This window comes from Numenius arquata, chromosome 4, assembly GCF_964106895.1.
Source record: "Numenius arquata chromosome 4, bNumArq3.hap1.1, whole genome shotgun sequence".
NCBI classification, from domain to species: Eukaryota; Metazoa; Chordata; class Aves; order Charadriiformes; family Scolopacidae; genus Numenius; species Numenius arquata.
This window is the reverse complement of record NC_133579.1, coordinates 25332689-25360194: the sequence shown is the minus strand read 5'-3', so window position 1 is coordinate 25360194 and position 27506 is coordinate 25332689. Positions and strand designations below refer to the sequence as shown.

The 27506-nt window shown below is 39.2% G+C and overlaps 1 protein-coding gene across 2 annotated transcripts in view; it reads right to left on the bottom strand.

Annotated features, from left to right (window-relative positions):
* The window catches only part of GNAL (G protein subunit alpha L), a 201935-nt gene that overhangs the window by 55366 nt on the left and 119063 nt on the right, over positions 1 to 27506 (bottom strand). For both annotated transcript variants that reach the window (XM_074146129.1, XM_074146130.1), the window contains exon 5: positions 6967 to 7064. In XM_074146129.1, coding sequence (XP_074002230.1) covers positions 6967 to 7064 — 98 coding nt within the window. The remainder of the gene's footprint in view (positions 1 to 6966; positions 7065 to 27506) is intronic.

Sequence of the window (27506 nt, the reverse complement as noted above, 5' to 3'; positions counted from 1 at the left end):
GTGGTTTGTAGAATTTCAACTCGGATCTCAAGGGTGCCCAAAAGATCATTTTTCTTCATGTTCCAATGTTCTTCAATTAGGCAGAAATGAACAGTGTATGCCAATAGAGAGCCCATGAACAAGTACACAAAGCAGAGCACAATCCCTAGACTTAATCCTATATATGGTGGAAATTATAAACCACACAAAAATGCTGAGATGATAGAAAGCACCGCCTTCCTACTCTCTAATGATAAAGAGGAAAAAAAAGCAATTCTGCTCTTCTGCTACCAAAGCTGGGAAAGCTGAGGCCTCATACATTGTCAGAATAAAAAAGCTGCTTGATACCATCGAGATACCAGGAGTTATTACTGTACATAGCACTTTCAAATGAGATAGAATTAGGAATGAATAAAGACCTTGGCACCGAAAAGGTTAATACTGCGCACAAAGGCATTGCTGCAGGTGGCTTGGGTTCACTAACTGCTGTCGAGGAGGCACTGCAGGAAGGACTTAGCTGCCACTGCCTCGATGCAGCCTGTGCGTGACCTGCCTCTGTGAGAGCTTTAGCAGAATCCAATTTGGAGTATGATACAGCCAATCTTCTAGGAAAATCCCTAGAAGAAGCAGTATTAAGTAACAAATCCTGAAGCCACACTAAGTGAAAGTACACGGATTGCACTAATGCTCATATTTATTTACAGTCATGCGTGTAGCCTGCATACACACCAACACACCAGGGTGAAGTCCCACACTAGACAAAAGAAGCAGATAATGCCAAGGTAGGTTTTCTGGTCTCAGACTGAAAGAGGGAATTTAGGGATGACTATGTCCATGCTAATAATCAAATCTTATGTCTTGGAGAGCACAAAGCCACTCAGAAATATGGCTGGTTTCAAGAAATGCTGCTGTTGAGAAAAAAAAATTACCTGTTTTCTCACATCAGGAGTTGAATCTGTAGACAACACAAAAGACAGGTCTTTTTTTTTAATTACAGAATCACAGAATCTTCATGGTTTGAAGGGACCTTTGAGATCATCGAGTCCAACCACAAAAAAAACCAAACAAAAAACCCCCCAAAACCCAAAAAACCCAAAAAAACCCCACCACATCCACCCACAAACAGACACAAACCAACAATCTCGGGCACTAGAGCATGCCCTGAAGTGCCATGTTTACATGTTGCTTAAATACCTCCAGGGATGGCGACTCCACCACCTCCCTGGGCAGGCTGTTCCAGTGCCTGATCACTCTCTCAGCAGAGTAATTCTTCCTAATATCTAATCTAAACCTCGCCTGCTGCAACTTTACACAATTTCCTCTGGTCCTGTCATTATTCCCTTGGGAGAAGAGTCCAACACCCACCTCTCTACAACCTCCTTTCAGGTAGTTGTAGAGGGCAATGAGGTCTCCCCTCAGCCTCCTTTTCTCCAAACTAAACATGCCCAGTTCCCTCAGCCTCTCCTCATATGACTTGTTCTCTAGACCCCTCACCAGCTTGAAGGCTCTCCTCTGGACACGCTCCAGCAGCTCAATGTTCTTCCTGTAGTGAGGGGCCCAGAACTGAACACAGTACTCGAGGTGAGGCTTCACCAGCGCCGAGTACAGAGGCACCATCACTTCTCTACTCCTACTGGCCACGCTATTCCTGATACAGGCCAGGATGCCGTTGGCCTTCTTGGCCACCTGGGCACACTGCTGGCTCATGTTAAGACGGCTGTCCACCAATACCCCCAGGTCCTTTTCTGCTGGGCAACTTTCCAGCCACTCTTCCCCAAGCCTGTAGCATTGCCTGGGGTTGTTGTGACCGAAATGCAGGACCTAGCACTTGGCCTTATTAAACCTCATCCCATTGGCCTTGGCCCATTGATCCACCCTGTCCAGGTCCCTCTGTAGAGCCTTCCGACCCTCAAGCAGATCAACACTCCCACCTAGTTTTGTGTCATCTGCAAACTTACGGATGGTGCACTCAATCCCCTTATCCAGATCATCAATAAAGATATTAAACAAGACTGGCCCCAAAACTGAGCCCTGAGGGACACCACCTAATACCAGGATAGATGCCTCAGAAGTCGGCTGAAACCCTTCTCCAAGATAGAATAACTACAAAGAAAAAGAATTCAAGGTGTGTCTTTCAATGTATATTAGCTCAAATATAAAATCAATTTTCTTTGGCCAAGCTCACATCCCATGTGTTTGCTTTCCTGAGAACTTGCATAATCAAGTTTTATGAGCCCAAATGTTTGCATAGAGACCAATTTAGGCCTTCACACTTAAGTCTATCGGAAGTGACATATTTTATCAGGGAAAGAAGACTGACAGACAAACTGGGATGAAGCATTGGCTGAGGGAAGGGTTCTCTTAAGCCTTTGCTATACTTCCTACAGCGAGGAACTCACTGGGCCGAAATACAACCCTTCCGGCTAGGGCCACCCATGCACGCACACACTGCTATTTCATGTGAATGTAACGGGACAAAATTCAACTTTGGAATCTTCCAATAAATCTGACAGTAGCTTGTTTGTTTTTTTCTAACCACAATGCCTTGGATGTTCTGGTTTTGTCTTTTTAATCCCGTTTCAAAAGTGCCTAGTTCTGCTTGTCTATTTTTCTGCTCTAAAACTATCACCTTTTCCCTGACAGTGCCTAAGCACTTTAAGTATCCTCTATCAACTAATTTTACCCAGTCAACTGAATAACTGACCCGTGACTAACCAAAACTAAGGTAACTTAACACTTACTTCATCACAACAATGGACAGACGACACCAGAATGGGGGTGCCTGATATCCTCCAACAATGACTGATGTTCTGCAGAGGTTTTCAACTTCACTGCTGTCTGTGGGTTCATGTGCTAGATCTCCACGCAAAAAGTAACTTCAGTGGCTTTTCTGGGATTGCTGGAGCAGCCACCAATTAGCACATAGTTTGCAGTGAAGAAAGAGGGCTTATAATACAGAAACTATTTCACCAGTACTAGGGTGAGGTCAACTCACTTACATATAACAAGCCTAACAGGTGGTTACAACCTAAAACTTTACCTCATGGTATGCTATTAGTTAAAAGAAAATTTTATACCTCTTCATTGCCAATTAAATTAATTTACTTAAATTTATGAAGTTAATAAAGACATATAATCAACTCATCAACTCTTTTTCTGGGTCTTTTTTTAAACAAAGGCCATCATACCTGGACCTTTATTTGTTTTGATCTGTTCTTGATTCATGGAAGTTTGCTTTGCAGTTCCTTTCCATAGGTACAATAAAATTTGGGCATTCAATAACTACTATAAAGAAATTGAAATATTGAAAAATGGAGTTGCGTTCATCTTATAGGAAACTATTTAGCTTTTAGAAAACTATCCCAGAATTACAAGAAATTTTTAATGAACGTATTTTGGTCTATTATTTATATACTAAGCAGTTCAATACAAAGGCAGCACTAATTCACAACCTGCAAGTCCCTTACAGACCTAGAAGTTGCTGAATATAAAGTATGTGAACATGGACATAATCACAGTAGTTCAAAATACATTAAAGTTAACTAATGTAAGGTGTAAGATTTATCATCATAAAAAAACCCAACCTGCTGAAATCTAGATAAGTCAAATGGGGACACAACTAAATCAAATCAATGTTTCAAATTAAATATATATATTTTTTTAAGTTAAACTTGAAATTGAACTTGAATATGTGAAGGTCATAAAGGAAAAAGTATGGTTGGTGGCCATGCTATACTCCCTCCTCCAAGAGTTACATAAATATCTTTGTAGTTAGTGATAAAGAACAATTCAGATCTTTGCTTATGATACATTTACCACTGTCAGACCACAAGATCTGACCTCCGGCTTGGTCACAGATTGGTATTTGTTACAAATATCACATGATGTACCAACATGACACTTAGAAGAAGTGCAGATACATGAAGAGTAATGTAAGAATATTGAAGTGGTCTGACAAGCAGGCCCTCACCCTCATTTCCGCGAAGGAACAGCACCCTGGTAATTTAAAAGGGCATTAAAGATCAGGGAAAAGCAACTTTCAGGCCTAATGTAAATAAAACATTTGACTTTGTGTCTTTTGACTATCTCTGTTTCCAGAAAAATATTTCTCCCGCAGTAAAAAAGAAAATTAGGTTAAGTTTTAAAAATACAGAAGCTCTGTAGTGTAGCCAAATTAAACTATTCCAAAACACACTGTATTTGTAACTCAACAGTCAGCAAGTTGGGCTGCTGACTTTATAATTTGCTAATAATGCTTTTCAGTATTTTAAGTCAGCCAACCAACTTGTAATCCAGTATTTTTAACACGTTGGGATTTTTTTGGTTTACTTTGGGTTTTTTTTTAGCAGAGAAATTAGTGGTGACCTACTGATAACATTCTTCCTTCACTATCAAGTAAAAGATTAGGATTTAGCTGATGGTGTGGGATGCTCTCTCCCAAAGCCAGTGTAATAAGAACACTGCAGATGTTTCAAAATCCCACAGTGAGCACGTGTATTAGCATTACACTCTTTCCCCTTTTTCCTTTACCCAGTAAAGATGACCATAAACAGGTCCTGAGAGAAATGCCATCCGCTCCTGCTGAGCCAGAAAGGCAGCACCCTCACAGTTAGTATTTCCTACACGCACATAAGAAAAGATATGCGCATATCAGAATTGTATTTCTAACCTAGTCCCACACGCTCTGCCAGTTACAAGGTGGTGTCCAGGTGGACACGACCCCACCACTCTGAATAAGGTCTACCCAATGCTAGCACAGAAATGTTCTTCTGGCTAAAACAACTACTGTCGTGCGATATTTAAATACATGTGTGCAGCAAAGACACAGCAACTTTTAAATCCCCTTTTCACTGACTCTATTGGTACCATTTTAATTTTCAAGGAATGATGGAGGGGCAGATAAAAGTTGGGTGCATTTTTTGTATCTTCTTTTTGTTAAGATTACACTTCACTGTTTTGTATCATCAATACCTGTGAGAAAAGTGACATGGCTATTCCAGAGTTTCAAGTCTCTGCTGTAAGACCAAAGGCTTGTAAAAGTGGGTAAGTCACTTAGCTGTTACATTTTCAGGTAGATCATGAAATGGCAAACACAGATACACTCAAGGGATATTTAAGTATCAAATACTATTTCATAAAGTGTCTTGAAGGTGAAGAATTATGCAAGCATTATATTTACTACTATAATAATCTCAGAATAAAGAAAAAGCAAGCCGTTTAGATGATAGGGAGAAATACATAGAGAAGAACCACAATAGTCTTCTTTTAAGCTTTTAGGAAAAATGTAGCAGGATTTAGTTTTATGTTTCAGGACAATGGACTTCATTCTAGATCCATTTTTTTCCCCATTTGTGTTTTGGGTTTGGACATAACACGAGACTTAACGCTCTTCTCTTTGTGAAAGCCTGTAGATAGGCATAATTTTTTTCAGCACAGTACCATTAACACGATAATCCAGTGTCTTCCTTTTTTGCCTGGTCCTTTCAGCACTGTTTTGCAAAGCAGGACTGGGAGACACATTGACCTTTACTGATCGGTAAAGTAAGTTTTACATTAATTTATTTTAAATACATGTCACTATTCTATTTTCTTGGTCTGATGTCTTATTTGAGTGTATTAAGAGATATCAAAACCAGTCAGTCTCGACTTTTCAGCAAGCATAGCTCAGACCGGTACCATGGCGGTGGTGGTGAGTGAGGGCAGAGCGGAAATCCAGTGATCACAATTTAGGACAATTTTCTAGTGGGTTTTTTTGGGTGTACAACCACTGCTTTAATTTCTAGCCAATCTGGACTGTGAGCAAATGCACAAGTTTTGGTAAATTCAGTCCCCTGAGGTCAAATGAGTTCCTTCCTAAACATATGTAATTTTCCCTTGCTTCCATGTGCTGATGAATCATTACTGGATCCTTCTCTTTCCCAGAAATAATCTGGAAAAAGGAAAAAGCAACTATGACCCGCAGCACTGAAATTCCCCATTGTGGCAGAAGCGTGACAAGTCCTTTAGCAACATGGCCCATTTCCTCTGCTTCAGCCTCGGCACCAAGAGCAGAGAGGACAGAAAAACAAAACACTGAGCGCTATAACAGACTTGTGGCATAGCTGCTGACCATACCGCCAATTAGACAAATCATAACACACTAAAGTGTGTTCTCTGAAAACCCTAAATCACATAGCAACTGTAAGAGTATACATTTTCGCAATAGCAGTTCACATGAAATGTATATTTTTGGTCAAAGTCTAATTCAGAGCTTCATTATTACTGAGGACAGCTGAGTTCTGTAGCCCTGGCATGTTAATGTGCTATTTCCTGATTAATCTCTTTTCATCAATGTGCTATGTATTTATGATTTGCACCTTCATAATCTACTACACATCTCTTTTTAGAACATTTCTAATCAGATGAACCCGTTTAAGGATTATGACTGTGTTACATGCACAGATACCACTTCACTTGATGTATATGAAGGAGAGAATACCAAATGCACTACTATCTTTAAGTCAGTACTTCTTACCCTTTTTCCCCCAGAAAATATATTAGCAATGCAGGTATGCACCTGGTTGGGTAAAAATCTCAGAAGTGTTAATGGAATGTGAAAACACAGAGCAATTTCAGTGCTGTTTGGGTCTCAGAATTTAAAACAAAGCATTTTTCCTTAGATTGGCTCTACATTTTTTAAAATTACTAGTTTAAATGGAAATGATTTTATATACATCTATTTAAAATGGAATAAAGATACTTAAAATATTGAATTTGATTTTTTTCATGCTAATCTTTATTAGCTGTTAAATATTTAGTTGTATACTAGTGGCAAACTATGATAAAACCATCCATTACTTCTGCTATACATGCTCAGCCTATACAGGGAATTAAAATGTTAATCGCTGCATTGCAAAACTTCCAGATCTTGCTACTAAAAATATGTTTTCTAACTTGTTATAAATGATTACATTCTTGGCTATTGATTGCATAAAAAGAAATACTTACTACTGTGCACAGTCAATCAGTTGATATTCGTTTGACCTCTCGAAGCATGCCTTTACACCTTCATCGTCCCAGAGCTTCTTTGCATGTTCGAAGAATTCCTGAAAATTGGAAATAAGAGAACATTTCTCAATCTTTTCAGTCCCCAATCTATATGTGTTGTTCCCCACCTCCAGCCTTCATGGTTATACTTTTGCAGAATGATAGATTACACCTTTAAAGAAGAAAAGCAAAAAACATTTATTAGCAAAATTGCAGTAAAATATACTGAACATATGGCTGCTGACAGTTTCCAGTACATGATATGTAATCAAGACTGTCTTCAAAATTCACACCAGTCTATACATAAAATTCACTGTAAGTATGAATGCTACCCAGAAGCATGCAAACTTAATTTTTAACTGAATTTATGTTTCTGTCACGGATAAGGCATAAAGGTGATGCAAAAAGCTGCTTAGCTTATAAACATTAGCTTCCCAGAGTAAGAACCAGTCTGTAACTTTAAAAAGATTGTGTAATTTTTCCTGAAAAACACAACTTTTCACTGCTCGTTATTTTCTCATGCAACATAATAATTTGATTGCAAGACTTTCAGAGTCTTTGCTCAACATTGCATCCTCCAAGCAGCCGCCTGGCACAACGTGAGCTGCAATCCAGAAATATCTGCCAGCAAGCTTATTTCAGAATTATTTGGAAGGGGAATCAAAGCTGTCCTTGGTGATGGTGAAGCCGTAGCTCCATTGTATAAAACGGAAGTTGTTTTTAATCTCTTAGCACCTCAGCACGGCTACTAAATCATCAGAGTCCTTTGGTCAGTCATAAACTTGCAAAACCTAACAAATGGCTTTTCCGCAGTTCAATTTGGCTTCGTGTAAAATGGGTGTAATACCACTATTCACTTCATAATCCTGTCTTAATGTTGTGTAAATACCTGGATTCTGAAACTGGTTGCCAGTCCCTCCCCACACCTTTTCAGGATTAAAAACTTCTCTCAAAAGACCGAGTTCATAGCGAGAGATCTTGGCAGCACTATAAGTTCACTTTTACTCTGTATGGGTTTCCCAGCCTTGCAGGCCACCCCTCTGAGGTGCCCCAGAAGGTGACACTCTGCGCCTCAGCAACTGCCTGTGACCTGCTGGTGACATTTTCACGGAGAGGCAAACCACAAGATTTTCAGAACAAGCTAGTACTGAAAATTATTTAGTTAAGGTTTGAACATGGCTACAGAGGTCCTGAGTAACCCCAGAGATGTTTTGGGTTTGTTTTTTTTTTTTCCCAATGATATTCCATTCGTTAAGGAGTTTCCAAAAGTTTAGAGAAAAGGAGATGTTAAAGCGGGTGTGAAAAACCTTCCCAGAAAATCTTGGAAGAAGAGAGGAAACAACACTAGAGATTGGCAGATGCTTATACTGCCCTTGGAATTTATTTCTTCACTGTCATGAGGATGTGTTTATTTTGTCTTTGTTATTTTAACGACTTATGTAATAATTGTTTAAAACATTGCAGATCCACCTTTTGAAGTTATGCTACAGCTATTATAAACTCTCTGTTCCTACAGCAGAAGGAAAGCAGAAACAAGCTCAAGAAAGGACAAGATATCGAACTAAATAAGTAGAAGGAGAAAGCGGACACCAATAACAAGAGAGCACGACTACAAGAAAAAGAAAGAACTGGAAAAGTCAAAATGATAAATACCAGAAAACACAAAACATTTCTCAAACTTGAAGCTTATGCTTGACTGATACTCAGGGCATCAGCTGAGTGCATCTCACTCACTGGCATCTTTGTCCAAAGAAAGGCATTGACTTCTCACTGGAAAGAGTGAGCTCCAGGTAAGCGTCAGGGTCCCAAGGCACAATGACCCAGCTCTCCCACCCCCTTCGATGGGAGCGTGTCCAGCAGCATCCAGCCTCAGCTCTCCCTCCCACAGGTGCTCACTGCTGCAGGCCTGGGGGTCGAGCATGGTGGGCCCACTGTCCCTCCCCTCCTCACCATCAGTGGCCAGGAATTCCCACCCACCTGGAAAGTCATCTGTGAGGGGACTCTACATCTAAAAAATGGCCCCATTCAGCCCCACGCAGCCTATGGGAAGGGGACGGGAAGAGGAGAAGGATGCCAGTGTGAAAGCTTCCTTTCCTGCGGGGTGGGATGGATTGAGAGACAGCTGCAGATGTAAATAAATAAATAAATAAATAAAATCACAGAGCTACAGCAGTTTCTAACTCCACTTCTGTTTTTATATCCTCTGTATAAACTTTATTTACTCTTAAAAATCTCTCCTGGAAAAGAGGCAGTCTTTTCAGCTCAGCTTCTGGGATCCTACAAATATGTTGTAAATACAGGGTTTCCATATTATATGCTTCTAATATTTCCACCTGACCATTATATCTCAAAGCAGTCTATTTAAAACGACTTCCAGACTTCTAGTCCAAAGCAAATCCTACAAAACGGAGCAAATATACTTACCTCATTAAAATGTACCGATCTACTGCAGAGGAGTACACTTGCCTGCAAATTGCCTCCCACACAGCTACCCGATCCTTCTTTCCCAGGTGACTAAAGCCTTCCAGAAAAATCCTGCTTCATTTCAAGACACCAAGTACCATGATCCAACTTTTCACACTTGTTTTTAACCCCTTTCTTGTCTGCTCTAAGTTCTACAGTATTTTTTCTCAACTGCTGAAAGCTCCCATTGCACGCAGTCAAGCACACGGGAGGACCCTGCTCACACATGCCAAACGCGTCTGGATTCCAACCTACTCTCCACTGCAGGATGACACTCAGATAGCAGTCACCATGTTAGGTTCAACCTCTGCAACCAAGCCCCTTTTGCCTGACCAGCCTTCTGGCAACTGCTCTCCGATCCCCAATCCCCATGACTCATTCCTATAGACACCAACGCTTGTCACCTCCTCCTCCTGCCATGGCCACATCATGGCCACCTTGTTGGCAAGCAGGCGCTGGTGAGGTAACGAAGGTGTGGGCTTTGTGCTGAGCTCACTCTGCAGCACCTGCTCTTGGGGCTGTGGTATCCTCAGGGTGGCAGCCACATTTGGCAATGCCCGTCCCAGGGAAGAGCCAGGGAAGGCTCTTCAAAGGACAGAGAACTTAGATTTGCTCCAGCTGATATAGGAAGATGGGCTAACACTTTTCAGTTAATGTTTCTGGGAGGCAGGGATCTACATACAAAACATTACTGTAGATCAGTACAACACAAATAAGGTTTTAAGAGTAAATTGTGTCATTCCACTCGAATATGAGAAAGAATTTCTTCACGGTGAGGGTGACAGAGCCCTGGAACAGGCTTCCCAGGGAGGTTGTGGAGTCCCCTTCTTTGGAGATTTTCAAGACCCGCCTGGATGCAGTCCTGAGTAGCATTCTCTAAGCAATCCTGCTTCAGCAGGGGAGTTGGACTAGATGATCTATATGGTCCCTTCCAACTCTAAAAAAATTCAGTGAAATTCAGTGAAATTAGCAGCTTACATTCTGAGACCCCACCTGGAGTACTGGGTCCAGCTCTGGAGCCCCCAGCATAAGGACATGGATCTGTCAGAGCGAGTCCAGAGGAGGGCCACAAAGACGATCAGAGGGCTCAAGCACCTCTGCTATGAAGACAGGCTGAGAGAGTTGGGGTTGTTCAGCCCGGAGAAGGGAAGGCTCTGGGGAGACCTTAGAGCAGCCTTCCAGTACCTAAAGGGGACCTACAGGACAGATGGGGAGGGACTCTTTGTCAGGGAGTGGAGCGATAGGACGAGGGGTAATGGTTTTAAACTGAAAGAGGAGAGACTTAGATTAGATATTTGGAAGAAATTCTTTACTGTGAGGGTGGTGAGGCACTGGAACAGGTTGCCCAGAGAAATTGTGGATGCCCCATCCCTGGAAATGTTCAAGGCCAGGCTGGATGGGGCTTTGAGCAACCTGCTCTAGTGGGAGGTCTCCCTGCCCATGGCAGGGGGTTTGGAACTAGATGATGTTTAAGGTCCCTTCCAACTCAAACCATTTTGTTTCTATGGCCAAACTAAGATCTTCTTAAGGGTCTGACCTCTGAAAAGTGGCTATTCAGAAGTTCTTAAAAGTCACGAGCCATGTTTTTTAAGAAACCTCAACTGGGACAGGAGAAAACAGGGGCATGGAAAATATCTAGGGCCATCTGATGCACTTGGTCTTCAAGCACATGCAGCTGACCTATATCAGATCAAACTCACCAAAATCTACTAAAAATATTTAGTACACTGAAGAGAACTGGGAATAATGTGCTATGCCAGAAAGCAGAAAAACACCTATAATCATGACATGGCTATGAACACCAAACCAACAGAGCTGTTTCATCCAAACTCTTCCTTAGGGACAGAGCCATACAAATATCTGCATCTATTAAACTACATATAAAATAAAACCATTAATATATTTTTTGATAGAACATTTTAATTAGAGCAAGTAAATGATGACGCCTCAGGTCTCACAAATTACAGGTACTTCTTTCACACACATTAATTTACACCTAAGAATTTATAGTGATCATTAGACCATACAATACCAAAATTTTGATGTGATCAAAATGAAGATGTGACACACATCTCAAATATTTACTAACATAAAATTATCTGGAAAATTTCCACTTTTCCTGAGACAATCCAAAGAACTCTACCCCGCATTCTCAAGCTTCCTTTTCACTAGCATAAAATTTTTGCTATACATAAATATTCACACATGATCTAGAAATAATGAGCTGCTTATGATTCCTTTTTTTTTCAGAATAAAATAAGTTAAGATGTACATAAATGTAGAAACATCCTGAGCTGATATCACTGATGTAAACAGTATAGTATTTTTACTACATTTTAAAAAGATCTTGTAGAAATATTTTTACTCACCTATTCCAAGGTAACATTTTTAGGTTGAAAAAAAGGAGAGAATATATTCCTATAGAAAACATTCCAAGAAACCAATGCAGACGCACTACAGCTAAGTCTCAAAGCACTGTTTTTCAACTTTGTCCTGCTAGAAGATACAGCATGTTCTTGTAATTTAATTTTCCTTATTTTGGAAATAAACTTATTTATTGGTAGGTTACCTTAGAAACCTCCTCCCCCTTATAACTCCTACAAAAAACTTTCAAGTAGATAAAAAATGGACTTGTTTCACTTTTCAGCTGCCTAAATTGGCAATAAATATTAGTGATGATTAAACAATGACATATCTTCACGAACAAATCTTTATGTATTTTGGAAACAGAACTTTTCATCTAATTGCTTTACAAACCACAAAAGTTCACGTTAGGTCAGGAACACAATTTTTATTCTATTAAGATTCCATTCTGTCTTCCTTCCAGATGGAGCATACATTTAATAGCTATCCTGATGTCACCTTTCAGTCTCCCAGAAACTGGGATATGGAAGACTCCACTGTATTTTCTATTCCACATATTTCTTTTGTTAATATATTGTAAACGTGGAAAGAGCTGCTTAGATCAATGTGAAATAAGATTGATCTCCCTCAAGCCAAAATTCATGCTCTTATTCTCCCAAGCTTCAGGACTATAAGGCAATTTCTCATCTAAACCACAGATTAAACCTGTCTGATTAGCCTGACAACCTTTTAAAGAAGTGGCAAACGTTACACATTTTCATAGTTCTGCCACTGTGGGTGTGAAATGAAGTTGTCACTTCTATTCTGAATTTCAGTTACTACTTCTTCTCTCACATACTTAACCAAGCACAAAGTAAATCACACAAGTGCATTAAAAATTCCCACCCTAACACCTCCCAAACTCCCGACGATTGCAGCGCAAGATGATGATCCACAGAATTCATGTGGGAAGGGAGGTACGTGCCTCCCTACTGAGCAGGGTGTACCCGCCTTGTACCTCCCAATGCATAGTCCCAGTCTCCCATCTACTCAACTATGGAAGAGTTTTGTGGAATAAAAGAGTGACAACTGATGGGTAACACTGTAATACCATAAAGATGACACCCAGTCGAGTCAAATTAAGGTTGCATGGGGAAACTACCTTCAGGGTTTCTTAACTGTGACATCTTTCACCCTGCAATCCAAACAATATCCTTTCAAGCATCTTTTTCTGTGTACCATATCTGAAGGCAAAACTGAAGGGGATCCGTCTGCCTGCAGCCCAAGCTGGTGAGCGTGGCAGCGACAGCAAGCAGCAGGATGCTGTGCTCTTCTTGGGGAGGATGGGCAGCAACGTGGTCTGGGAGAGATGACATGGAGGAAGGACTCAAACCTACTAGCCCTTTCTCCACTTCCCGCAGAGATGTGAGGAAACCCTTTTCCATGCAGTGCCTGGGGGATGACCAGAGAGACAGCATCCCACGCAAAAGGAAGCTCAGCCGAGCTCCCTCCTCACGCTCCAGAGAGCTTGGTGGCCGCTGAGGTTGTTAGGGGTGTGTGTGTGTCTCTGCTGCCACACTGGCTGCAACAGATGCCACAAATCCGATTAGAGTATCAGTATTCTGTTGGGTTTTGTAGTATAAGCCATGTAAAGTAACAAAAGAATGGCAATTTAAAAAAGTATATATTTCAGCCAAGTAAAACCTGGAATTTAACAGGATAAAGCAAAAGCTACTTTTGTGGCTTCGGGACTCTCTTGCTGCAAACAGTTCTCAGATACTCAGATTAGGGCAATTTAAATTTGAGAGTTCCACTCCTGTATCCATTAGGATCTGTTTTTTTCTTGATACTCATTTTGTTATTCATTTGTTGCACATTTGGAATCAAAGACAAACTTTCCCAACATTGCTGTTGTGACTGGGTTTTGCTTTAAATTTAACTTTCTCTACACCATAACTGCTAAGAATGAAGGGGAAAAAAGCCAACACAGAAAAATCTCTGTGTTTCTAAACATAATGACCAACACAATCATTAGAGAGCTACAAATCTGGTCAAAGAAAGAAAACTGCTTTCCCCTGTGGAGGCTACTAACACATCCTTGTACATTTCAACAGTCTACCCTTGTGCTTACCCTAGATAAGTATCTCTGAATCTCCAAATAGGATGGTACTGCTATACACAGTAGTTTCTTAATCTCTCGAAGCCTTTAAATCACATATGATTATCTTTCTATAAGATATACATAGCAGCTGAATGTAATATAATCCAACAGCTAAGATTTTTTAGCATGTAGTGAAGAATAAATCATCTGATTTTTGTTTTAAGAATGTATAGTAATACTATAAATAACATATAATAAAGGTGATAATGCAAACTTGCTGAATTAATAAACTTGCAGGAATAATACCTGGGGCCTCAGGGCGAATGATGAGAATCAAAAAAAAGGTACTTCTATGCTATGCAACAGATCAGGTAGGCAGTTGGGAGATTAATTTAAGTCAAACAAACAACCAATTACTGCAATTTTTTGGATAGTATTTATTTTCCATTGCCTGAGCTTTTCTCTGCAAGACTCAGGGCCTCATAGGGAAAAAAAAAAATCTAAAAAAGAGGCATTGCATAGGCAATCTTCATTTTGAGACCCTGACTTGAAACTTGAATCTTAACCCAGTGTTTAACTGAGGTGGTTGTAAACTGATGTTACCAGAAACCCAGAACGGACAGTAGCGACAATTTGCCCCAGCACCTCCAATTACTACTGCTTTGCTTGTGTCAAGTGTAGCAACCCATTTTCTATTAAAGATACTCTTCACCCACAAACATCTACTGAGTGGAACTGTAAGCTGTAGAAACGAGATTTTTAAATGGACTTAATGCAGAAATTATGGAGTAAAGTACCAGGTAAGACACCCAAGAGAGAAGGAAGCCTCCTTCAGTTACCTCTTCCACAAACAAGTACAGTCTCTTGATAATCAGCCTCTTGTTTATGAGACAAAAGTGTCCCCTATGGCTCTGCCAGCTCCACTTCTTAATCCTTTATGAAACGTTCTGCCTAACAAGGGAGCTGTTTTGCTGTAGGTATACATAATGCAGCTGCTCAAACTCCTAATGCCCACAACAAAGACAGGCAAACAGAGTTACAATTTAAAAACAAGAGCAGAATACATGACTTGAATTTCTCCAACAGCAGTGGCGTCAAAACCTTCATTAGCACCCAAGCAATAGAACGAGAAACACTGAAACCATGTAGGATTGGTCAACCGCCACGCAAGGACCATGCTTAACAGTAGGGTTCAGATGTTTCTAAAGCACCAGCACTTATGGTAGATTAATTATACAGAAACCTTTAGGAAAAGTACAACCTCCACCCCCTGCAAGGTATTTTCTGTTGTAATTTGTGGGTGTGCAATAATCAATGCAATTACTTTGCTAGGTAGTGAGTCATTCTGATAGGCAAAGCAGCAGTTTGGCCTCTAACCCTCCTCTGAAACCTAACTTTGGATCTATCAAAGAGAGTTACAGAATAAGACATCCAGAACTACCCTCTCTCCCTGTTCATTAGACTTGTATTGCCTTTTTTAGGCTGGAGGCAACAGCCTTGAAGCACGATCAGCCTGCACTAAGTGTAACCCCAGTTGATTAGAACTGAACCTGGGAGGATGGTAAATAATCACCTTCACAGAACACAGCTGTGTTGGGGCATCTTATGTTCCAAGAAAACAAAATTAGTTTATTAATTTCTAGGAGAATCTTACCCAACTTGGAAGCGTAAGGAAAGAAGCAGGGGAAACAAACAGCATTTATAATGGTATAAAAGCACCATTTTCACATAGCTACCACATGCCACCGCATCTAGACAAAACATGAATTGTGGAGCTCGTTGACAATGTTCAAAAACCAGGAGTGCAACCAGCACAGTACATTCTACGTCCCTTTCTTGAACTATTTTTGTGACTTGACTTTTAAGCTCTTACTCTACACTATATTTCCAAGAAGTGTGTACAGTTAAGGTATCAGCCTGATTGCCTTAACAGTTCTATTTCTGCCTGCTAAAAACATGTTCCATCTGCCATCTTATTTTACAGAAATCAACAAGTTCACTTTCGTGGACCACAGAACTCATCTACAAAGTCTGAGAAATATATTAATACATTTTTCAAACTCATATGTGTCAAACACTAAAAAAGGGTCTGAAAGTTCTTTAGATCATACTAGCAAAAACAAAACAAAAAACATGATTTTGTGCTTTCTCAATATTATGGGGCCAGCACTGCAGATAAGATAGACTTTCAGGATAAAAATGCATTATAAGTCAAAGAGCAGTTCCATGTTTTTTCTTCGCTACTAATCAAATAGTGACTTTTTTCTGAGCTAGACAATGAAGCTTTTATCATACTTAAAACAGAAACCTCTGATTCAATTGTCTAGTTTCCATTTTAACTGTGTATTTCAACTTTCAGTCTGCCATTACAAATCCTTGAACGCTGCTGCCTACCTGCTATTTTGAGGGGGCTATCAAGCTCTCTACTAAGGAAAGTAGGAGAAATAATTTAAGCAAATTACTTAGTGTATGTAGTGCCTAAAAACTGTGTTTTGCCGAGGATACAAAGCTCATGCACATTCTTTTCCTTGAAGGTATTTTGGTTTTGTCTGTGTTAGGATTTCTCCCTGAAACGCACATAAAGCTCTTCATTTAAAAAAAAAAACAAGTCTCAAATTATTTGTGGAAGTAATTACAGGTGTGTTACACAATCCTGCAACATTGCTGTCCTTTGCATTTCTACAGCGCTTGTGAAAAGAAAAAGGTAAGTATTGTTACAATTCCCTCAAGGAGAATTTTTTCGGGGACAAACAGATGATGACAAAGCATGAGATAAATCTGCAAGTGCCGAACAACATACAAAACTTCATGGTACTGACCAAACAGAAGAATCAGAAATATCTCATAACTTAACAAAATTTGGTAGCAGGTGGTTTATCCCTGTGATCAAAAACACGGATTACACAGGTCTTTGTAGAGCACTGAGTGTTCAAACTGGAAAAATCACTGAAAAACACATAGTCTGGGTGTCACCTGTACTGGGAGATGTTTGCTTGCAGTTTGTTTGTTTATTAAAAGCAATAATGGCACTGCAAAAGCATACAGTTTCTATATGTCAAAATTTGAATCTTTATCTAATTAGGCAAGACGACACTAAGACAGAGCAGAGTCCATTCAGAGTAGAGGATGGCAAATCAACCCACAGCGGTTTTGTTACTGCTTCTGGTTCTGCAATCGTTTAACTCCTGGGCCTCTGTGTAACAAACTTCAACAAACATCATACTTCATTTTCTTAAAAGTCAATAAAACATCCAGTCAGTGAATATGTACAAACCGCACTGCAATCCCCAATGAAGGGACTGTTATGGAAGTGAGAAGTACTGTTTTAAGACAGGTATTATGAATTGGTAAACTTCAGACATTTCACAGCAGGAAATATTATCTTTTTTTTTTCAAAACACAAGCCAATAATAATAACGTACATGCTGCAACATGACAGAGTTGCATCTGAATCCCCTATGGTTTTAAATCTCAAGCAATACTGTATCAGATCACATTTTTATTAGCTGTATAGTAAGGGAGTTGTCTTTTCCATGTCACAACGCACTTTGGCAACAAATCAGTACAAAAAATATTGAGATCCTCTAGTGGATTATTATTTCACCGAGCAGTGAAAATCATGCACTTAATTCTTGCCCACTGCTTTGAAGACATAAAGCTAAATGTGCATTTTGTCACCTTTTGACCATGAGAACTTGACCCCTTTGTGAGTTACTCCTGTGGTGCTCTTGGCCCTTCTTACATGTCTGCCTTGGTTGTCATGACTCAGATGGTGGGGACACCCCTAACGAAGTCAGACTGCTGGAGTACAAAGCTGAGGGACGCCGCTCTCCCCTGTCCCCAGGCAGCTCTCCAGCCCCTGCCCATAGGGAACCCCTGCCACTCCTGTAAATACAGCTTCATAGTGAAGACAACCGTCGAGCGAGCTGAAAAAACACCAGCCTGCAGTTTATAATTCTTACAGTACAAAAAGTTTCTACTACTCACAGCTTCAACTGTTTTCTTTAAGCAAGTTTTGAAGGTCATACATCAAGGAACTATTTCATGCTCTAGTATGCACTTTATTATTTGTAAGTGATTTCCTACGAGACAAGTGGTTTGCAAGGACCGAGAACTCTTATTTCCTTTTATAGATTTGATTCGGAAATAAATGCTGGCAACATCATGTGACTAACAGGCAGCATCCACAACTTGAGCAACTCTCATAATTAAATCAGAAAGTAATGGAAAAGTCAACCCGCTGCTGCCAAATCTATTTAGCCTCCTAATCCTCTCCACAAGTTTTATCTAAATTCTTCAACTTTATCTCTCTTCTTTGACACTTTTTCCTGCCCTCGTCCATATGCAAAAACCGGATTAGCCTCAACACAGTAACTTACTCATTCTGAAATATTTATAATAGTAGGAAAAGGAAATACAAGTCTTTATTATATCTCTGTGACTAAACTAAATTGAGCTTCAGCAAACAAATTTTTGGAAATTAACAACCATGAATGTAGATATAAGGATCTAAATAAGGATTCCAAAGGAAAAAAAAAATTGCCTTTTCTATCTGACTGCTGTTGCCTTTAAGAGCTATTTTGAGAAAAGACTGTGGATAAAACTGCAGGAACTAGCAATTTTGACTATCTGAAAGTAATATACTCTAAAGGAACCCCATCGTTTGAAGGCATGTGCTCACAACTTTCATATATGCAGTACTACTGCATCTTATTATTAAGACTAAGGTGTCTTAATAAATCTCTGAAAAGTAACACAGATTCTTAAGTAAATCTCAGCCACATTATATATAATTTTCAACATTCTCCTAGTGCCAGCCCCATGAATCTAGTTCTGATGAGCCCCAGAAATCAACTTTTTCAGACTAATTCAGAAGAAATTTAGCTAGTGACTTCAGAAAAGTAAGATTTTAATTCCTAGTGAAGTTCTTAATTTCTATTCTGCAAAGTATGTAATTTTGAAGAACTGAGCTAGTAACATCCTACTATGTATAATATAGAAAGAACGTATATACAGTAACAAATGAAATTGCTGAGGCATGAGAACCTCAATAAAAAAAACATATTTTTTATTAGCCCATAAATATTCTTGCAACACAGAAACTGCCTAGAAGTCAACAGAAATCTGTTTCTGTAGGAATAGAAATCTCTATTTTTATGAGTATAGATGACCAGTTTGTGATGAACACCTTGTGGATGGGAAATTCTGTTGGAATTTCGGAGCTGGAAGTTGTTAAGGGCATCCAGCTTATTGGGATGCAGATGTTTCCAGAGCATGTGAAAGAGCTACTTTATCTAGCCCAAGCTAGCTTCTTCCCTTTCTTCCCAGTCTTTTATTTACTATTTGCTGCAGGATTATTTCTCACTTCAAATGTAATCTAACATGAAAGCTGCTGATCAATATTGTAAACAGATGATTAGTGTCTTGTGACTGCCAAAGAACTGTTAATGAATCTCAATACATGATGTTGGAGCAGGGACATGAGATAAAATAACTGAATTGAGTGAAATAATAAAACCAGGTAATTCCCTCAGTTTAAAAGGCAAATATTGCCAGAGCTCCTTAAACAGAAAGAAATTATTCACGCTCATCTCAGAAATGGTAGGAAATACATTTCTTCAGTTTAATTAAAATCAAACTGCCACCAACTGAAGTATTGCCTGCTGAAGTTAAAACACAGAACTAGTGAGTCTCAACTCATTGATATTGGACCCCCACAACCTGCAATAACTGAGATGAGACCACCAAGCAAGTCCCCAGGGACCGTCCCTGTACCTTCTCTCCCAGGTTCCTTCAGAAACTACTCGTGCCATAGAGCCTATCTGAGCCACCACTGGGCCATCAGCAACCTCCACGCAACATGGCTGGTTGCACATGAACAAAAACAAGCTACTCGATGTCACACCTAGCAGGTGAGAAATGTGAACTACCTTATTTCAATTGGATCTGGAGAGAAAACCTCAGGTAGATCCGTGCAAATTGTGAGTAAGGCCTTCAGACAAGGACTTTTTTTGCCTTCTGTTACAAAAACCAACCAACCGACTCTAAAATGAAACAGACAAATAACATCTTCCAGCAACAATCACTCTAAATTTCTAGGGAAACTCCATTCCACACGACATCTTTTTTCACATCTCTTGCTTCCTGTGAAATGACTGAAAGAGAAGATATGGCTGGGCTATGAACACAAACAGGCTATTCCCAACTCTTTAAATATCTCCTTGAAGGATACTAGGAGCAGGTACATTGCAGAGTATAGCCCTTAACCAAGCATAAACTTTTGAGAACTGAAGGTAGTAAAATCACCAGTAGTTACTTTTAATTAAACAAACAAACAAATACACCCCAAAACCTCCTCCTCTCTATGTGCTCACTGATCCATTGTTTATTGATCCATAGCTTTTTTAATTTTCCAAGTTGAAATGCATATCGCTAGTGAGGGAAAGAGACTTCTTCATTATTGCCATCAAAGACTTTTCCTGTAGTTAAACCCAGAAAACGTATGTAAACAGCAGAAACGAAATTCTTTATCGGTTGTAGCAAGTCTGAACCTTAACACCATGAAATAGTTCAACATATCTAGAGAGTATTTACTTTTAAAGTGAACAATAAATTTTTAAGTATAAAAAGGAAAAGCTTTTTTATTTCCAGAAAAAAAAAATAAAAAGAGATATTGACTTGGACAACTTGACACTCCAACGAGTTCTTCAATCAGTCATGCTGGGTGTAGGACACATTTGGTTAAACATAAATGCTTTCCTCGTATGCAGTTGTTTCTACTTCCAAGTTGTGGCTTTCTTATCTACCCTTTATAGATCAAGTTTTATTTTGAATGCAATATAATTTAATTAAACAAGCATTCAATACACATTTTTAAGCTATTTATACAGATAACCTCATGACAGATTCAGTTTGTAAGATGAGGAAATTCACTTAGAAACTTTGCTTTCAGGATTTGCTTTCACCAGGATCACACTTTGAAACTGTATCTATGCTGCACTTAAACCAGGAACTAAATAATAAAGCCTTTTGCCTGTAATCCTTTTCTTAGAGTGCTAATTTTTCATGCAGGTTTCTTTACAAGAAACTATAATAAAATGTGGGTAAAGAACAGAGTGATCTTCACAAGAGAACAATGATCCACATAACGGAGTTTTGTGACTTTTCAATTCAAAACTAAAGGACACTCACATCCACTGTATAAACCATGATTTTTGTCGCTCAGAAGTCTTTATAAAAATTTAAGTTCTCTAACACCTTCATTGACTTTTTAGAAACTGTCCTGAAATCTGTCAGAGATTTCTTTTAATTTTTTATATTTTAAAATTTCTTAATTTTTAAAATTTTAAACAAAAATTTGCATTTTTTATTTAAAAAAAAAAAATAAATCAATTACACTTGCAGCCCAGAAAGCCAAATGCATCCTGGGCTACATCAGAAGAAGTATGGCCAGCAGGTTGAGGGAGGTGATTCTACCCCTCTGGTGAGATCCCACCTGGAGACCCCAGCTTTGGAGTTCTCAGCACAGGAAGGACACGGACCTGTTGGAACAGGTCCAGTGGAGGGCCACAAAGACGATCAGAGGGCTCGAGCACCTCTGCTATGAAGACAGGCTGAGAGAGTTGGGGTTGTTCGGCCTGGAGAAGAGAAGGCTCCGGGGAGACCTTAGAGCAGCCTTCTAGTACCTAAAGGGGACCTACAGGACAGATGGGGAGGGACTCTTTATCAGGGAGTGGGGCGATAGGACGAGGGGTAATGGTTTCACACTGGAAGAGGGGAGACTTAGATTAGATATCTGGAAGAAATTCTTTACTGTGAGGGTAATGAGGCACTGGAACAGGTTGCCCAGGGAAGTTGTGGATGCCCCATCCCTGGAAGTGTTTAAGGCCAGGCTGGAAGGGGCTTTGAGCAACCTGCTCTAGTGGGAGGTGTCCCTGCCCATGGCAGGGGGTTTGGAACTAGATGATGTTTAAGGTCCCTTCCAACCCGAACCATTCTATGATTCTGTGATTCTATAAATGGTTTTTGCATTGTATTTGTACAACTCCCAGTTTCTGAATGATTACGCCCACTGCCTAGTATTTACCTCTGTCCTTCAGAGGCGGATGGTCTCCTACACAAAATGGCTTTGCACTGAGCACATGTAGGCTGCAGAGCTGCAGCAAATCTCAGCACGGTTGGAGGACATTTTGCCTTTGCATCCTCAGTCATATGGTGCAATGGGACCCTGATTTTAATTTGAACCTTCTGATGCTTTTAGTATTTAAGTACATAAACTGTAACTCTTACGCAAGGCTCCCATAGCCATCGGCAACTTCAGATATCACAGATGAGACTAGGCTTCTCAAACACTGATTTAGTTTTGGGATGGGCTGGAGCCTAATTGCTAGTCCCTTGTCAAGACTAACACAGCTACCAGAAGGAAATTGAGGAAACTGCTTGATTCCTCCCCAATTTCTTCTCAAGGAAAGACAGTTATTGCCACTTATTTTCAGCACAGTTTTGCATTCTGCCGAGTCTGCAGACCAGCATCTTGAAAATAGGCACTGGCCAGTGCCATCGTTTGCTCTTGGTGAGCGGGTTGGCAGAACTGTCCGCTCAACGCAGCCTGACCAGACTGCTGGTCTCCCCTCAACAATTACTAAACACTTAGCAAAAATGCTGGCTTCTTGAAGTAGCACTTTAGTACAACAGTAGTCTTAAACTTCTGTTGCTGGTGACTGCAATACCTTATTTCTAGATTTCTAGTAGAAACGAGGGCAATCATACTGCCCCAGTTGATCGACAATAGCTACAGAATCCAGCACACATAAAGATAATATGTAGGCGTGCAAGGAAACCTTAAAATAGCATAAATAAACATAGTTGTCTATTGTCAATAACTGATCTATTATCATATCTGTTTATTATACACCTGTAAATTACAAGTCATCGCTGATAGTCCCTTAATGCACAATTACTGTCTGGTTCATTACTAGATATATGGTACGAGCTGGTAAACTAAAAGATATGTATTATCAAGAGAATACTGAAAAGTGGTTTTCCCTTTAGAAGCAAGCGACAAGACAAACAAGATAAACATATCTGCTTCTACTTAAGCAAACTGGCTACCAGGATTCAAGAGACACTTCAGTTTTTTGGTAAAGCAACAGGCAGCCAGAATACCCATTTTTGTATTTGCCACATTTCAATCATATAAATTATAAACGCTTTTTCTAAAATAGATGCCAAAGAATAGACAGCTAACTGAACCAACTTAATATAGTTCATCAAAAATGTTAAGTGGCTCCTGTTAACTGGCTTCAGGCAAGTTGAATGAACTAAACATTTCCAAAAGGAAAACTGCATTAAGTTCCTAAGAAGACTACACAACAGAATTGCAACAGAAAAATTTCATCCTTTTTATGGAGAAAAATGACTACAAAGATATGATGAAATAACATTAAATAAATGAATTCTTTGAAATAAAATAGGTATCTTTCCTAGGTAACAGCCACAAGAATAGAGCTTTTTTTTTTGTCTTTTTTTTTTTTTTTTTTTTTTTTTTTGCTAGGAGGCAGATGAGTTGTATATCACAAAGTCTTAGTAGAATAATTACACCTGATCGGTGTGTGAGAAATTCATGCCTGTGAACCAGCAGCAGCATAAAAGCAAAAACCTAGTGTGAACACAAATATTTGATAGGAGTGAGCTTCTGATATCTTAATTGTATCATGCAAAAAGAAAGCACAATTTAATGGTGGAAAAACTGCTTTTGTCAGAATACACAGCTATGCTACCTTGATCCATCAACACACACACATTAGCAAGTACATATGAATTTAATTTGAGAGACAGAAGTGAAGACGAGCCCTGAAGAAATTCAACTAGTATCACATTTCCATATATTATGGTCCCTGTGACTAGAACAAAACCGTTATTAAACTTACTGATGCAATGGTGACAGCTATCAAGCTCCCTCATCAGTCCTGTGTCTTGCAATATCTATATTTATGTATAAATATAAATATTTATGTATAAATATATATATTTATGTATAAATATATATATTTATTTATGGTCCTTGTTAAATTTTAGCCCTAAAAATACATCTCTTGGCAAACATAATCCACAGTTACCAATTTTTAAATGTCATTGAACTTTATGTATTTGATCACTAATTTAAATCAAGAAATTCCAATGGCAACTTTAAGAACAATTAAAACATCCTTCTGTACATATAAAATTACTCTCCTTTAGCGCAGTATAAATCTGGTACATTCTAAAATGCAGAGGCAAACCTTTGTCTTGGAAATTTTCTGTTTGCAGATTTATAGCCACTTTAGCAACTCCCAAATGTAATTTACTGCTGTATCACACTGTATTCCCATGTAGCAACTGTAACGATATCTGCTCATAATGTTCTTAGCAAAATGAAAGATAAAATTTCCAGGAACTAAGTTAGAAAACCTACAGATTATCTAACGTACCTCATAGAAAACAGCTGCTGTATGACCATATCATTAGATTACATGTCATAAACCACAGAAGTATTCACATTGATCTTCAAGTCCTCTTTTTAAAACATTAAGTAAACAGATAAAACAAAGCGTTGACATCTGAAAATATTTCCCTCCTATTTATTTTGCTACTCATCAGACCTTAATAAAAATCTAACAGAAATAAAACATATTTTTAAACTTAGCACATTTATGATTAATACACGTTTTTGCTTATCAACCTCCAATCTGCTCTTCCACAGCCAAAGTATTTAGTGGCAGCACTAACATCTTAAAAGTCTTGAAAGAAAAGTATACAGTTTATTTGCAGATGCACTGATTTTTCCCCAATGGCTTGTAAAAGAAGCCAAGCACCTCTGGTCTAACCTGGGGCTCCCACGCTATCAGGCCAAACTATTGGGATGCTCAAGCCAGAGGATGACAGAGAGGCCCACTTGGCTTTCTCCAGAGGCACATGCCCACCCCATGGGGTGAATGCCCCACATGGAGCAGCTCCCTGAAAATGCTCGCCCCCTCTTTCCAGGGGCCAGTGCCCCAGGAGAGGCAGTGATCTGCACAGACTCCCTCCACACCTGCCTCAGGCTTGGGGTGGGAGGTCAGCTGGGGCCAGTGTGAGAAGTAGGAGAGAGATGGGGACACTACAGGGCTGGGGTGCCCAAGCTTGGTCTGGGCACTGACAGTGCCCAAGGAAAACACAGCTTGATGCATTCGAACAGACCACGTTTTACTTCATTTAGAGTCGAAACCTTTAAGAGAGATAAATGACATACTGTACTAAATAATGGGACAATTGATCCATTCTTTTTGGCTTTACAAAACAACTTGGACTTCTTAGGATATATGAAAAAAAAATTATCTATTTTTAGTAAGTTATTTAAGTAAGAAGTTCTACACTGATATCCCATGGAAAACAACTGTTTTCCATAGCTTTTGCTAAGTATAAACAGTAAGAAAAACTCGTGTGCACTTCCAAAAAGACTAGTAAGCATAGGTCACAAAGTACTTCAGTTGCAACTGAAGCATGTCATAGCTCTATACTAAATCACTACACTGATTTTTTGGATGGTTAAATTTATCTGGGATTATGTATCTTGCTTAAATCACTCAGAGACGCAGGGCAAGCATACAATGGAGTCCCAGTACATTTTTGCTAGCATATAAGTTAATTCTTTGCTGAAAGAGATATAGCATGCTTTTGCCTTTTCTTTGAGAGTATTTTCTCTTTGAGGCTTTTCTTTATAAATTATTTCTAAAAATAAGCTTAGTCTTAATCTTATCAGGATCGCTGCAGAAATGATAAAGAGGAAAACCCAGTGTATTGCTATCCATTTTATTAACTATTCTACCAGTTAGCTGAAAACTATTAAATATTCTATCAGGGCAACCAGTTCCAGTGCTCCATCTTATTTTTCACTTTCTGAACAGTTTGGACCATGCAGTCTATGAATTTACCATACCATTGTTAGGACTTTTTAAAAAAATGGTTTTTGTAACACCACATCTATTTCGGTATTTAACATAAATAACAGACTGTAATAAGCAAATTATGTTGCCAGAAGTACAGTACAGTACTGGAAATACCTGTTCATGGAGGTGATTTGGACTGAACAACTGGATAACCCTTTGGACAGAAATGGCGCAAGTCCCTTTTAGCACATTCAACATGAGTAGGCAAAGTATACTGCTGGATTTTATGTTATTTTTTGCAACTCTAGAGCAGTACAAATAGGAACTGAGAATACTTTTGCCATGTCCCTTGTCACTGACAAACTAACTCCTGAACCCTGCCTGCAAAATGAATATGTTTCTAAAACCAACCTATCAGATAAAACCAATACAAAACCCCTCCCCAAACCCGAAACCCAACCAACCAAACCACAAAAGCTTTGGTTTTTCAATACCATGAGACTTTGACTCTGACATGGTGTCCCACCGCAGCTACGCTGTCTCCAGATGAGTATGAGAGGATCCTTGCACAGAGCAGATACAAGGGTATTTGAAAAACAGAGATATATGTCAAAGAATAGAAAAATTAGTAACATATTTGAGAGGCCAAAAGAAATGACAAGTTAATTCCAAATAAAAAATACTAAAAATATCCTTTGAATATCACCAAACCATAGTTACTTCCTTAAATTGTATTACTAGGCCTCAACACTTGAATTTACCCCAAGATGAATAACAAATTTTAAAAAGCAATTATAGTCATATAAATCATGAAAAAATATAAAATACACAGTGAATGTGAGTTTGCCTGCAAATTTCCATGCAGTAACCCTAACAAACTACCTAAGCAAGTTTCAAACGTAGCAATAATGGGTTTTGGAGATGATTTGGAAAAACAAGTTCTGCTTCTGAAATATTTTATATATTAAACTTTATATATTTGAGCCAGATTCCCAAACCCACTGACAGTATGGGCAACATGCTAATGAACGAGAATCATAACACTTCGACTGCAGAGTACTAGGACAAAAATAAATAGCTATTGCCAAGGACAAATCAGTTTTTCTGACCGAAACATCTCAGGGAGTGGAAGATTGCTTAACCGGGGATTTTGCCTGACAAAAGGGGTAGAAGCTGTAAAGAGAAGCTTCTCCCTGGCTACTTGAGGAAAAGGGTAGTGTGTGCGACCAAGAAAAAAAAGGAACAGCAAATAACGCAGGTAGTGTGGGGGAAAGATTCCTTTATTTCTGGAGGAGAAGCCACCAACAAGGAGAGCAAAAGGAGAAACAAGAATCTTACAAGCATCTGACTTCACCTCAGTGAATCCTCCGGAAGAGAGAAGAACCTGAGATGGGAACCTGGTCACCTGGTCACTACAATGACTTCTTCTGTCCAGGTCTGTTTTACCCTTTTTTTTTTTTTTTTTTTTTTAAGCTAAAGTACAGGTTTGGGGAAAAAATTTCTTAGATCTACATATGCATTCTCTTTAAGAAATTGCCTGGAGAACATGACTGTATTCCAGTTTATATCAGATGCAACAATCCTCCCCTTTAGAGAAGAATAAATTTTTGAAGGACTCTTCAGGAATGCATTTAGGTTTAGGTCCCACAATTAAGCAGCACTGAAGTTCTAAATCAGTGGCGTATTTC